The 11,364-nt window shown below is 35.1% G+C and overlaps 1 protein-coding gene across 1 annotated transcript; it reads left to right on the top strand.

The window, feature by feature from the left end:
* The first annotated feature begins 9,349 nt into the window (after window positions 1–9,349).
* Window positions 9,350–9,844, top strand: LOC111374112. The gene has a single exon (XM_022996740.1). It carries the CDS (start codon window positions 9,350–9,352, stop codon window positions 9,842–9,844), a length of 495 nt encoding a protein of 164 aa, XP_022852508.1.
* The last annotated feature ends 1,520 nt before the right edge of the window (window positions 9,845–11,364 follow it).

The following is an 11,364-nucleotide window of genomic DNA, read 5'->3' as shown; positions in this document are numbered from 1 at the left end:
AGATTAAATAAACGTTGCAATCAATGGATACAAAACAGAAAGTAATGGAAAACCAAGTAACACAGATTGATATTGATGAAATAACAAGAAAGGAAATTATGTTATGTTAAAAATACAAAAAGGCCCACACAGTATTTACAGTGGTACTCGTCCGCATCCTTCGACTAACATAATCGATATTAGGAAAACTGAAACAAATTGTGGACTCAATTTCCTGAGAAAAAAAATGAAATATGAGAATACTTAGACACAATCAATGCAGTAGAGGGTTTCAAGAAAGAAGCATGCCACCAACAATCCCAAGCAGTGGCAAATCCAGAGGGCGGCCGCCCTAGCTGGATTCACCAGGATATATATTTTTTATTTTTTTTTTAGTAATAGATTAAATTTTTACCTTATATTGTTAGTGATTGATTTTATTTTCAAACATCCATGTAGCTTACTTGGTAAGAGCCAACCTTAATATATTTCAAGTTTTAAATTCGAATATTTGTCAATGGACTTGTTATGTATTATTTTTATTCTATAATTTTTATCAAAATTCAATAAGGGAGGGACAATAAGGATTTGAACCCATGATCTCAAGCAAGGATTGTGATGAATTTAACCAGTATGGTACTTCTTGAATTGTGTTACTAAATATAACAAAATGATATTTGTTAGGTTTTGATTGTTTTAATACAAATAATTTTAAATATTCGAATTCACACTCTTCCTTTAAATTATACAAAACTTGGCAACAATATTATTTGATGAGTTCTATTTATTCTTATAACAGAATTATATATATTCATTTTGAACAAAATAATTGTTATATTTATATTTTAGGCCTTGTTCGATTTCCCTTTTTTTTTAAACTACATTTTTCTTTCTTCTTTTCATCCATACATTCTTCAATAAAATAATATTACACGTAAATTCAAAAATTTTCTTTATTTTTAGTCACACGTTCAGACATTCTCTATCAAATTACCATTCCAAGATGCATTTTTTGCAAAAAAAAAAAAAAAAAGGATACCAAAAGGACTTTTAATATTTTATTGCGGCCAACAGTAGATGGTCAACGGCCGCCCGTACTGACTCAAACTCCTGGATTCGCCACTGATCCCAACAAAACTCTTTTATTGGTCACTTTCGAAATAAGTGTAAAAGGCACAAAAAAGTTTGAACATTAAATCTCCATAACAACAACAATAAATACGAGCGAGAACTCTAATAAAATAACAGGAGAATGCTTTGTCTGAATGGTGAAAATAAGTGGATAGACAAAGAATAATCACCAGAAATCAAGCCCCACATAATAACAGGAAAATTATGCAAAATTATACTGCAAACAAATATGCCAAAGAATCAAATTTTCGGATAACCCATCTTACAATTCAAGTAAATTCAATCAAATCCTAAATTTCTGCAATTTTATTAATAGTAAAATCTATTTATAATGTATGATTCATTGATGAAAAGGAGTAAAATTTTAATTGAAACTAAAAAAAGACTGTTTACTTTGTCCACCATGAAAACCTCTTCTCCATTAAGATCAACTTCAAGATCACAATAGGCCACCATTCCAAGATAAACAAGGAGAAAAAACAAAGCCCACCTCAAATTAAGAAGCAAAATGGGATCATATTCTGGGACTTGAAAGAGGACAAACAGAAAAGAGTCAATTTCTTGGTATTGGAAAATGCTTAGTGAATTGGTACAGAAGCTATGTGGCTCTCAACTGAGGTGTGTATGTAATAATTATAATAAAAAAGGTTCAACCCCAACCTTGAGGGCCCTTACCACCTCACCCTTAGAGCTTTGTGAGGGAGGTAAATCGCGGGATGTGCCCCAACATGCTAGAGAATAAGAGTTGTCTGTACACCGTGCCTATAAGGAGTCCAATTCCATATCCTAGGAATAGAATCCCCAAACTGCGGTTGCCAGCAAGGTGTGAGATAACCTCACTCCTATCCTTTGTGCCACTGAGCTATGCCCCGAGGGACGAGGTGTGTATGTATATTGTACAGAGAGACGAGTATATGTGAAGCAACAATTTGCACAAGGACAAAGAATACACACTTACATATGCATAAAACAAAGGGAAATCACAATAGGTTAGACTAAGAGAAACAGAGTTGTTGAGTGCCCACTAATCTTTTTCTCTTACATTCGTGGCCCAATTTTTTTGTTTTTCAACTGTAGATTTTTTAATATAAACGAAGGTTTTACGAAGGTCCTTTGTGTCAGCTGGGATTGAAAGGCTTTTCTGTGCTGTTTTTGCTGCTTTTTCAGTTATGATTTTCTTTTATTATTCTATGTTGATGTAGCAAGGTCTCTAATTACTCTACCATAATTTTACTCTCTCTCTCTCTCTCTCCCCCCCCAGTCTCTCTCATATTTTGTTTTAGGATAAATTCCTCTAGAGTCACCAATCTTTTATGTGTGTAGTTGTTGTATCCTCAATCTTTCATGAGTAGCACCCCTGTCCCCAACATTTTAACTTCACATACGGGAATCTCCCATCTAACAAAAAATGTCTATTTAAATGTTAAATATCCAAGTTACACGCAGTGATATCTGATGAAGACAATGTTGGGTTTATGACCCGAATTAGGAAAGAAAATTGTTTCCTTATTTTTCCCATTATTTCCATCTTTATGGTATGGTATGTACCTATAAATAGTGGCATCTTCTTTTAGTTTAATTCAAGCCAAAATTGTTGTATTGTAATTTTTGTCTCTATATCATCGTTATAATAAAACATCATTTCGTTTGCGTAACTCTCTATGATTTCATTACTTTAAAATCTTATTTCATTTTTGTGATCTTGTTACATATTTTATACGACGTCATTAATCACAATCCTTGCGTCGCCTTTGGGATCAACAAGTGATATTAAAGCTAGGCTGTAGGTTCTTCATGATTTGATTGGAATTTTAGAGATGGCTACATTAAAATATGATATTTCCCTGTTGAATTGCAATACAAGATTTTCTCTGTGACAAAGAAAAGATGAGGGTTATTTTGGCGTAGTTGGATTTGGACGATGCGTTGTTGAGTTTTGAGAAGATAGTGGCTAATTGGATAATGGAGGGATTGGAAGGCTTTATCTCAAATTCATCTTCATTTATCCAATAATATTCTGTAGAACGTCTTGAATGAGAAAAAAATAGCTACTTTGTGGTTGAAACTGGAGTAATTATACATGACTAAAAGTCTCACTAGCAAACTAACTCTAAAAAAAAAGTTGTATTCCTATCACATGGCGGAAGGAGGGTCACTGGATGACCATATTGCTGTGTTCAAGGAAATAGTTACAGATCTAGAGGCATTGGAGGTTAAGTACGATGAGGAGGACCTGACCATGATCATGTTGTGTTCGTTGCCCATCTCTTATTCGTCATTTTGGGATACCATCCTCTACAGTCGTGATATTTTGACCATTGAGGATGTTTACGATGCTCTATCCTCAAATGAGAAGATGAAGCATTTGGTTGGAGCTACATCGAGGGATGAGAAAGCTCTGGTATCTCATGGTGGTCGACGAAGGGGTAGATCGAGGATGAACTTCAACAATTTGTACTACTTCTGCTGCAGGAAGAAATGACATATTAAGAAAGATTGCGATAAATTACAGGCTAAAAGTAATTTAGCTGCAAATCATTGGAGGCAATCATGCAATTTGGACGAGACTAATGTTACCAAGAATTTTTTAGATGGCGATGATGTGATGTTGACCATGGTATCTGACGTAGAGTCTAAACCTAACGAAGAGTAGAATCTTGATTCGACATGTTCGCATCATATGTGTTCCAATCGAAATTTTTTTCAGACATATGAGGCTGTCAAAGAAGGTGGATTTTGTGTTGGAAAATAACTAGTCTTGCCGTGTTACTGGAATCAGTCGAATCAGATTAGGGTTACAGGATGGGACAGTCAAAACATTTGATCAGGTTCAACATGTTCTAGACCTGAAAAGGAATCTCATCTCCCTGAGTACCCTAGATGTGAAAGGGTATAATTTCTCTGGTGGAGGTGGAGTCTTGAAGATACGAAGAGGTGTCTGGGTTGTATTAGAGGGACGGAAGAAGTCTCAATTGTATATCTTGCAGGGAAGCGCAAAATCAGTTAAGAGATATCTGGAAAAATTTAGTACCATGGTGGATATTTAGATTGGTACAGTACCTCTTGTGACGGGCTCTGGGTCGTTTCAGAACATTGCTCAGGGGAGCATTAGTGATTTCGCTTTGCCACCAATTTCAGCGGATACACTGTGTTCAGTTGCTAAGATTGGACTCATGAAGCATAGATACAGTGATGTCAATGATGGCTGTAATGTTTCGAGATCATTAGAGGTGATAGTTCTAGCAAAGAGCCTTCTGATCAGGCATTTGGCATGGTTTCTACTACAGACTGTGCTTTGACCCTATTTGGACAATAGTAATTTCTTAGTAGAATTTTGGGAAATCCGGAGTTGGATTCGGGTGTCGCTTGTGGACGCCTGGTAGAGGAAGTTTTTTTTTTTTGTGATGGAGAGTTTTGGTTACTATTTTAAAGAGTTCGATTATTTCGATGCAATTGGACATATTTTTCTAGCTGAAAAATTTTTAGAGTTTTGTTCGTTGCACCAGAATTTAAGTCAAGGTAGAGATTGTTAGGTTTATGACCTAAATTAGGAAAAAGTTGTTTCCTTATTTTCACGTGGAAAAATTATTTCCTTGTTTTCACTTGATTTTATTGAAAATATATTATTTCCATCTTTATGGTATAGTATGTACATGTAAATAGTGGCATCTTCTTTTAGTTTAGTTCAAGCCAAAATTACTGTGCTGTAATTTTTCTCCATATCATTGTTATAATAAAACATCGTTTCCTCTGCTTAACTTTCTTTGATTTATTTACTTTAATCTTGTTTCATTTTTGTGATCTTGTTACATATTTCATATAACGTCATTAATTTCAATCTTTGTGTCGCCTTTGGGATCAACAGACAATTCAAATAACATTAAAGATGATTATATTTATATCATATTTGTTCTTTTGTTTTTACATTTCTGTAAATTGCACTAAATGCTTAAAATTTTTGTTTGTTTGTCGCACATTTAATTTCACCTTTTTCTAATGTATACTTATCCTTAATCTTCTATTAATTAGCACATTTAGTCGTAATAATGGTTATGTCCAAAATATTCAATTCACATGCTTTGAAATAAAGAACTGTTATTCTGTTACATTTCATATATTGTTAATTTTTTTTTTTAAAATTTAGAGATATGAGGAGCAAATAAGACTCCATTTGACAATTTTATAAATAGTTTATATAGATGAATTGTAATGAGTCTCACAAAATGTGTAAATAATAAGGAATGGTGGCTGTAAATAATAAATATGTGGTTAAAATTAATATTTGAGTTTAATGGAATTTCCAAGGCTGTTGCCCCGTGGCCAACTCGAAGGGGCTGAAGTTCGACGCAGAGCTTTTTGGTTCCTTTCTTTAGGCTCTTGGTGCTATTTCACTTCTGACTTGTGAGAATATCCCATGCGATAAGGTTCACTTCTTCCCCCCTTTCTCCTTTTGTGCTTCCACCCAAATCATTTATAAATTGGTATTCAAACGATGAACAAATCTTTTATGCCTTTGTGATGCATTTTTTTAATGGAAATCGTCATTATGAACTAAATGTACTAATAAATAAAATATTGATTATTAGACAGTGACTAAAAATTATATAATTGACAAGCGACGATGAACAAAGGTTGAAGACCTTTAACAAAATTAAAAAGTGGTGCAACAATTAAAAAAAAATGAAAGGAAGAAGAAGAAGAAGCCTATATTCCATATAATTTCCCTTACATTAAATCTCGCTATTTTTCAATAAATTTACCCTTTCAATCATACATAATTTGCATGTAGCCTAGATATTCAACAACTAAATAGAAGTTCTTCCGTAATCAGGATACCGCACACTCATTGTTAAAAATATTGGGAATATAGATGTGATAAATGAAATGTTAAGGACATGATTATTACACTGATGAAAGGTAGAAGACCGCTAGAATAATTTACCCTTTATTTTAAGTTGATGTTCAAGTTGCCTATCATCACCACAGTTAAATGACCGTATTACCCACGAAGACAAATACAGTGATGATATGGGGATAGGTTCCGATGAGATGAGGTGAATAGGAGTCATGTGAATCATTTTGTAATTTCCTTTTCTACCCTTAAAAGAATAATTTGCAAATTATATGGATAAGCCCTCATCTTTATTAGTTTCTTTTTCCTTTTTACCTTTTTTTCCTTATATCTTTATGGGAGATATCACCTTTTAAAAGCTAAAAGTAAAAAATTTGAAAGAAGGGAAGACAATACTTGTGGATAACGAGAGATAAAAGGGAAACATTAAAACTGTTATTTTAGATCCACTAGTGCCCCAAATGCTCTTTACCATAATCATTTGTTAATCATTTGTCGGGTTTTTTGAATCAGTGAGGAAAAAGAAAAATATTTTTTTAAAGAATGTTTATTTAAAAAATGAGGAAATTTTTTTATGAATTCTATAAAATGTGCTACCGAAAATGATTTTGAGAAATAAATATTTTAATAAAATCTTTGAAAACGAGTATTCAGTGAGTTGATAATTTTGCTCTCAAACTTTATATTATGTGAAAGTTTTAACGTCTACATTAATCATTTTTGTCACTTGATGATCCAAGATTTATATATTTAAATAGATTTGAAACCTAAAATCTCATATTTTTAATATTAAAGTATCAAGACTTGTTAGGTTTTTAGTGTATTGGCAATTCTTTAGACAAATGGATTAATGTAAAGGAGTTGTAAAGGTCAAAAAATCTTTTAGACTTGGTAGTATAGCCCTTGAAAGAGTCCAAGATGTTCAAAAATATCACATATGATCATTGGAATACAATTAGAAGTCTAAAGAATATCAAGAACGACACAAGTTATGTTCCAAATTCTCAATTATAACTTGCAACGCATTTTTTACATAGAAAACATTGGAGTTTGGGCAATGCTATTTCCAAAAGATTTGTAGCTCTTTGAGTGAGCTTTCCAACTCATTTTTAATTACCTCAATCGGACATTGCAAGTGAAAGTTATGATGAAAATACTGACGACTGCTCAGCTGTCACTAGCTACTTGCTTGAGCGACATTTGTATCCGGCCAAACCCAAGGTCTCGATTTGAAGAGTTTTACATGGTCCATGACATCTATTTGCCCCCGCCTATAAATACCAAAGTCATGGATGAAAATTTCAAGGTTGCTCATTGTGCTTTCACATCTATAACACTTTCATATCATTATTCAAGAGATCCAAGACATTATTCATTGATTCAACACTTTTGATTATTGAGATCCTACAACAAAGTTTTGGGAAAAAGCATCAAACCCTTGAATCCAAAACACCTAGCTTCCTTAAGTCTTTGACGAAGGGGATTTCTCATTGGGGGATTGAGAGAAGTGGATTGAAGCGCAGTTACAAGCATAAAAACAGGTGGTTCTTGGTATTTCACTTGGAGAGACATTTAGTATAAGACCAGGAGGCCATAGGAGATAGCATATTGGGTTGCAAGAAATAGATCAGGAAGTCTAGTAGGAAACTAGAGGCATCTCTGGTAGCAGGAGGCTATAGGAGGTCTAGCGGGCTAGAGGTATCTACGACAGTAGATCATGAGACTGTGACAGCAGGTCTTAGTGGATACAATAGTTGGAATTGATGTGTATTCCTTGAACTGCCTATAATGGAGGTAACTGGCTTAATCTCAGAGTTTTTCCCACATTAAGTTTCTCCATCATCAAGTTTTGTGTTCTCTACTTTTCAACAATTTATTACAAGATGTAGTATTCAAACATAGGCTTAATTGAATTGTATGCTTAAGCATCTAGAATACTAAGCTCCGTCAAGGCGATCCTTTGTCTCCTTATTTGTTCATCATTATGGAAGAGGTTTTAACACATCTTTTACGCAAGAGGTTTGAAGATGGCAGCTTTGGGAGGTTCTATCACCCTGTTGGGGCCCCTTTGGTCTCACATCTGCTATATGCCGACGATGTAGTAGTGTTCGTGAATGGAGGTAGTAAATCTATAAAAATGCTCATGAAGACACTGAATACATATGAAAAGTGGTCGAGGCAATTGATCAATACTGAGAAATCGGCAATTTTCTTTTCAAGAAGGATAAGCTATACAAGGAAGAGGAACTTGCTTCGACTTACTGGTTTTACTGAAGGGAAATTCCCAGTGGTCTACTTAGGGGTGCCCATCACCTCTGGTCATCTTATAGCTAGGCATTCGGAGATTTTGGTAGCCAAAATTCGAACCAAAATAGCAGGCTGAAAAATGAGACTACTATCTCAAGGAGGTCGACTTATTTTAATCTGACAAGTTCTGACATGTATGGCAACACATTTGTTAGCAGTGGTAAATGTTCCGAAGATAACTCTCAACAAAATAAACTCCTTATTATCTACTTTTTTCTGGGGTGAGAGTAATGGTAAACAGAAAAAGAAATGGCGTGCTTGGTCTAAAGTATGTATGCCAACTATAGAGGGTAGACTTGGGGTATGGGATTTTGTTACAATTCAACGATCCCTCCACATGAAACTTGCATGGCGGCTTATGACGAGTAATAGTTTGTGGTCCAGTTTTATCCATAGCAAATACGTAAAGAACGGTCACCTTTTGGTCAACTCTAACACCAGTGGATCAAGCTTGTGGAAATCAATCGTAAAGGTGCTACCTGAGGTGTATGAAAATTCAAAATGGAAGATCAAAGATGGGTCAGCTTCATTTTGGTATGATCGCTGGTTAGCTAGTGGCCTATTAAATGAGCAGGCCTTGGAGGTAACCAACCCAAGACTGAAGGTTAGAGACTGTTGGATTGAAGATGGCTGGGATCTCGCCCATCTTCAAGAGCTAGTGGGGGAGGTAAAGGCAGAGGAAATTGTACAAACCATTGGTGCCAGAAAAGAAGGAAGTGATATTATCATATGGAAGCCGAACGATAATGGAGATTTCTCCACTTCAAGCGCCTGGGATATTGTAAGGGTGAGGAGTCCAGAGATTCCTTGGATGAAATGGATATGGCATAAATTTCTACCTAAAAAAATTTCTGTTTGTATGTGGAAGGTGAAGTTTGGCTGCTTAAGTGTGGATACTAAGGTGAGATCAACAGGAATTGCTCTAGCTTCACGCTGTGATTGTTGTGAGAATGGATAAGTGGAAACACTTGATCATGTACTTAACTCTGGGGATATTGCTAGGACAGTTTGGAAGTGGGCATCTTTAGCCTTGGGTGTGCACTATATGGGGCCACAATCTTGGTGGACAAGAGTCAATAGATGGTTCACATGCGCAAAAATGCCTCACAACGTGGAATTCTAATTGGGCTATTACCAAGCTTGATAACATGGAAACTATGGGGACGGCGATGTATGGCACGTATGGAAGAGATTCGAGAATCTACGGAGGAGGTATGGCTTAAAATAAAGGTTTGGTTGTGCCTCTTAGTTGGAGAAATTGTCAAAGTCTCAAAACTAAGTAAAATAGACAATGAACTCCTCAAAGCCTTAGAGGTGCCTATGAGTTCGAAGATGAGTAAACCAACTCTCTTTGTTTCTTGGAGGAAACCTGCTGATGGTTGGGTAAAACTCAATATTGATGGGAGTAGTCTTGGTAATCCGGGACCTTGTGGAGGTGGGGGAGTTATCAGGGATCATCATGGTAATATGATTGCTGGCTTTTCTGCCACATATGGATTTGGAAGTAACAATGAAGCGGAGTTGCGTGTTGTGATAAATGGTGTAGAGCTATGTAAAGAGATGGGCTTCCAATAGGTGGAAATTAAGTGTGACTCAGCTGTTGTGGTAAACTGGTTAACAAACCGTTCATGTAGGATTTGGTATTTGTGGGATTATTGGGAGGAGTTACTAAAATTACTTGATGGAATCAGTTTTACCATTTCTCACCAATATAGAGAAGCAAATAGAGCCGCAAACTTTCTAGCCAAACAAGGGACAGATGGTATCACGATGAGTTACATGCACATAGATCAAATACCAAATTTGTTAAGAGGTATTATTCATACGGAGAAACTTGGTTTTCCAAATATTAGGCAATAATTGTAAGGTTGATGTGTGTAACTAGATAGGTTGATTAGTTCTACATGGCTTGTTTGTTTGTTTGTTTTTTTTTTCGCTTTGTTATTTTGACCCCAGCGGTATTCCTCCGCCATAAGTGAGGGGTGATTGAATAAAGTTCTTGTTTAAAAAAAAACCATCTAGAAACTAATTAAAAGTGATGCGTTTACTTTGATAAGTCAATTCGGCACGTAAGATCGAACTAATTGGTAATCTAGAATGTAAACTTGGTAACACTAAAATTTGAATTCGTGATCATAGCATCTCGCGAACTTTCAAGCATTATCACAACGTTCTAAGCAAGACTTTTCAAGACTGTTGAACCCGGAGGTGATGCAAGAATTGAGATTAATGAATAATATGAAATATGTATGATCACAAGGAAGAAAACGAGATTAAAGTAAAGAAATTGAAGAGAGATTAGCAGAGAACTCGATGTTTTATTAAAAATAATATGTGGAGAAAATACAAGAATTGAATAATAAAGTTTCACCTAAACTGAATGAAAAGCTACATATTTATAGGGACATGACAAACCCTAAAAATATCATAAATATGAAAATAATATAAAAATGTGGAATAAAGGAAAAAATATTTTTTAATAAAATCACATAAAAATAAGAAAACAATATTTTCCAATAAAATCAAGTGAAAATAAGGAAACAATATTTTTCTAAAAAATAACTATAATTTGGGACACAAAATCTAACAATTTCCACCTTGACCCAAATCTCAGTGCAACAAACAAAGTTCCAAAATTTCTACACTTGGAAAAATATGTCTAATTGTATCGAAATAATCAAGTTCCTCAAATAGTAACCGAAACTCTCCACCTCACGAAAAACTTCATCATCTGCCCGGCATCCACAAGCGACACCCGAATCCTAATTCCAGGTTCCCAAAATTTCAACAAGGAATTAATGTTGACCAAACAGGGTCGAAGCACATCCTATAACAAAATCCACACAAAATGCCTGATTAGAAATTTTGGAAAGCACTACAGATATCTCCAACATCGTACCTACGCTCAATGGATCCAAATATAGCATTTGAACACTTATCCGCTGAAATTGGTGGCAAAGCGGAATCACCAGTGCTTTCCCTAACAGTGTTCTGAACTGACTAAAAGCCCATCATAAACTGTATCAAATTGAATTTCCACCCCAGTACCAAAACTTATCCAGATGTCTCTAGCAACTAAAACTTCTTCCGTCCTT

The sequence above is a fragment of the Olea europaea genome, unplaced genomic scaffold, assembly GCF_002742605.1.
Source record: "Olea europaea var. sylvestris unplaced genomic scaffold, O_europaea_v1 scaffold1203, whole genome shotgun sequence".
NCBI lineage: Eukaryota > Viridiplantae > Streptophyta > Magnoliopsida > Lamiales > Oleaceae > Olea > Olea europaea.
Note: the sequence above shows the minus strand (reverse complement) of the source record. Positions and strands in the feature narration are given on the sequence as shown.

What these genes read in the sequence shown, in the direction of transcription:
- LOC111374112 (XM_022996740.1), top strand. Translation starts at nt 9,350, where the DNA reads ATGGTTCACATGCGCAAAAATGCCTCACAACGTGGAATTCTAATTGGG.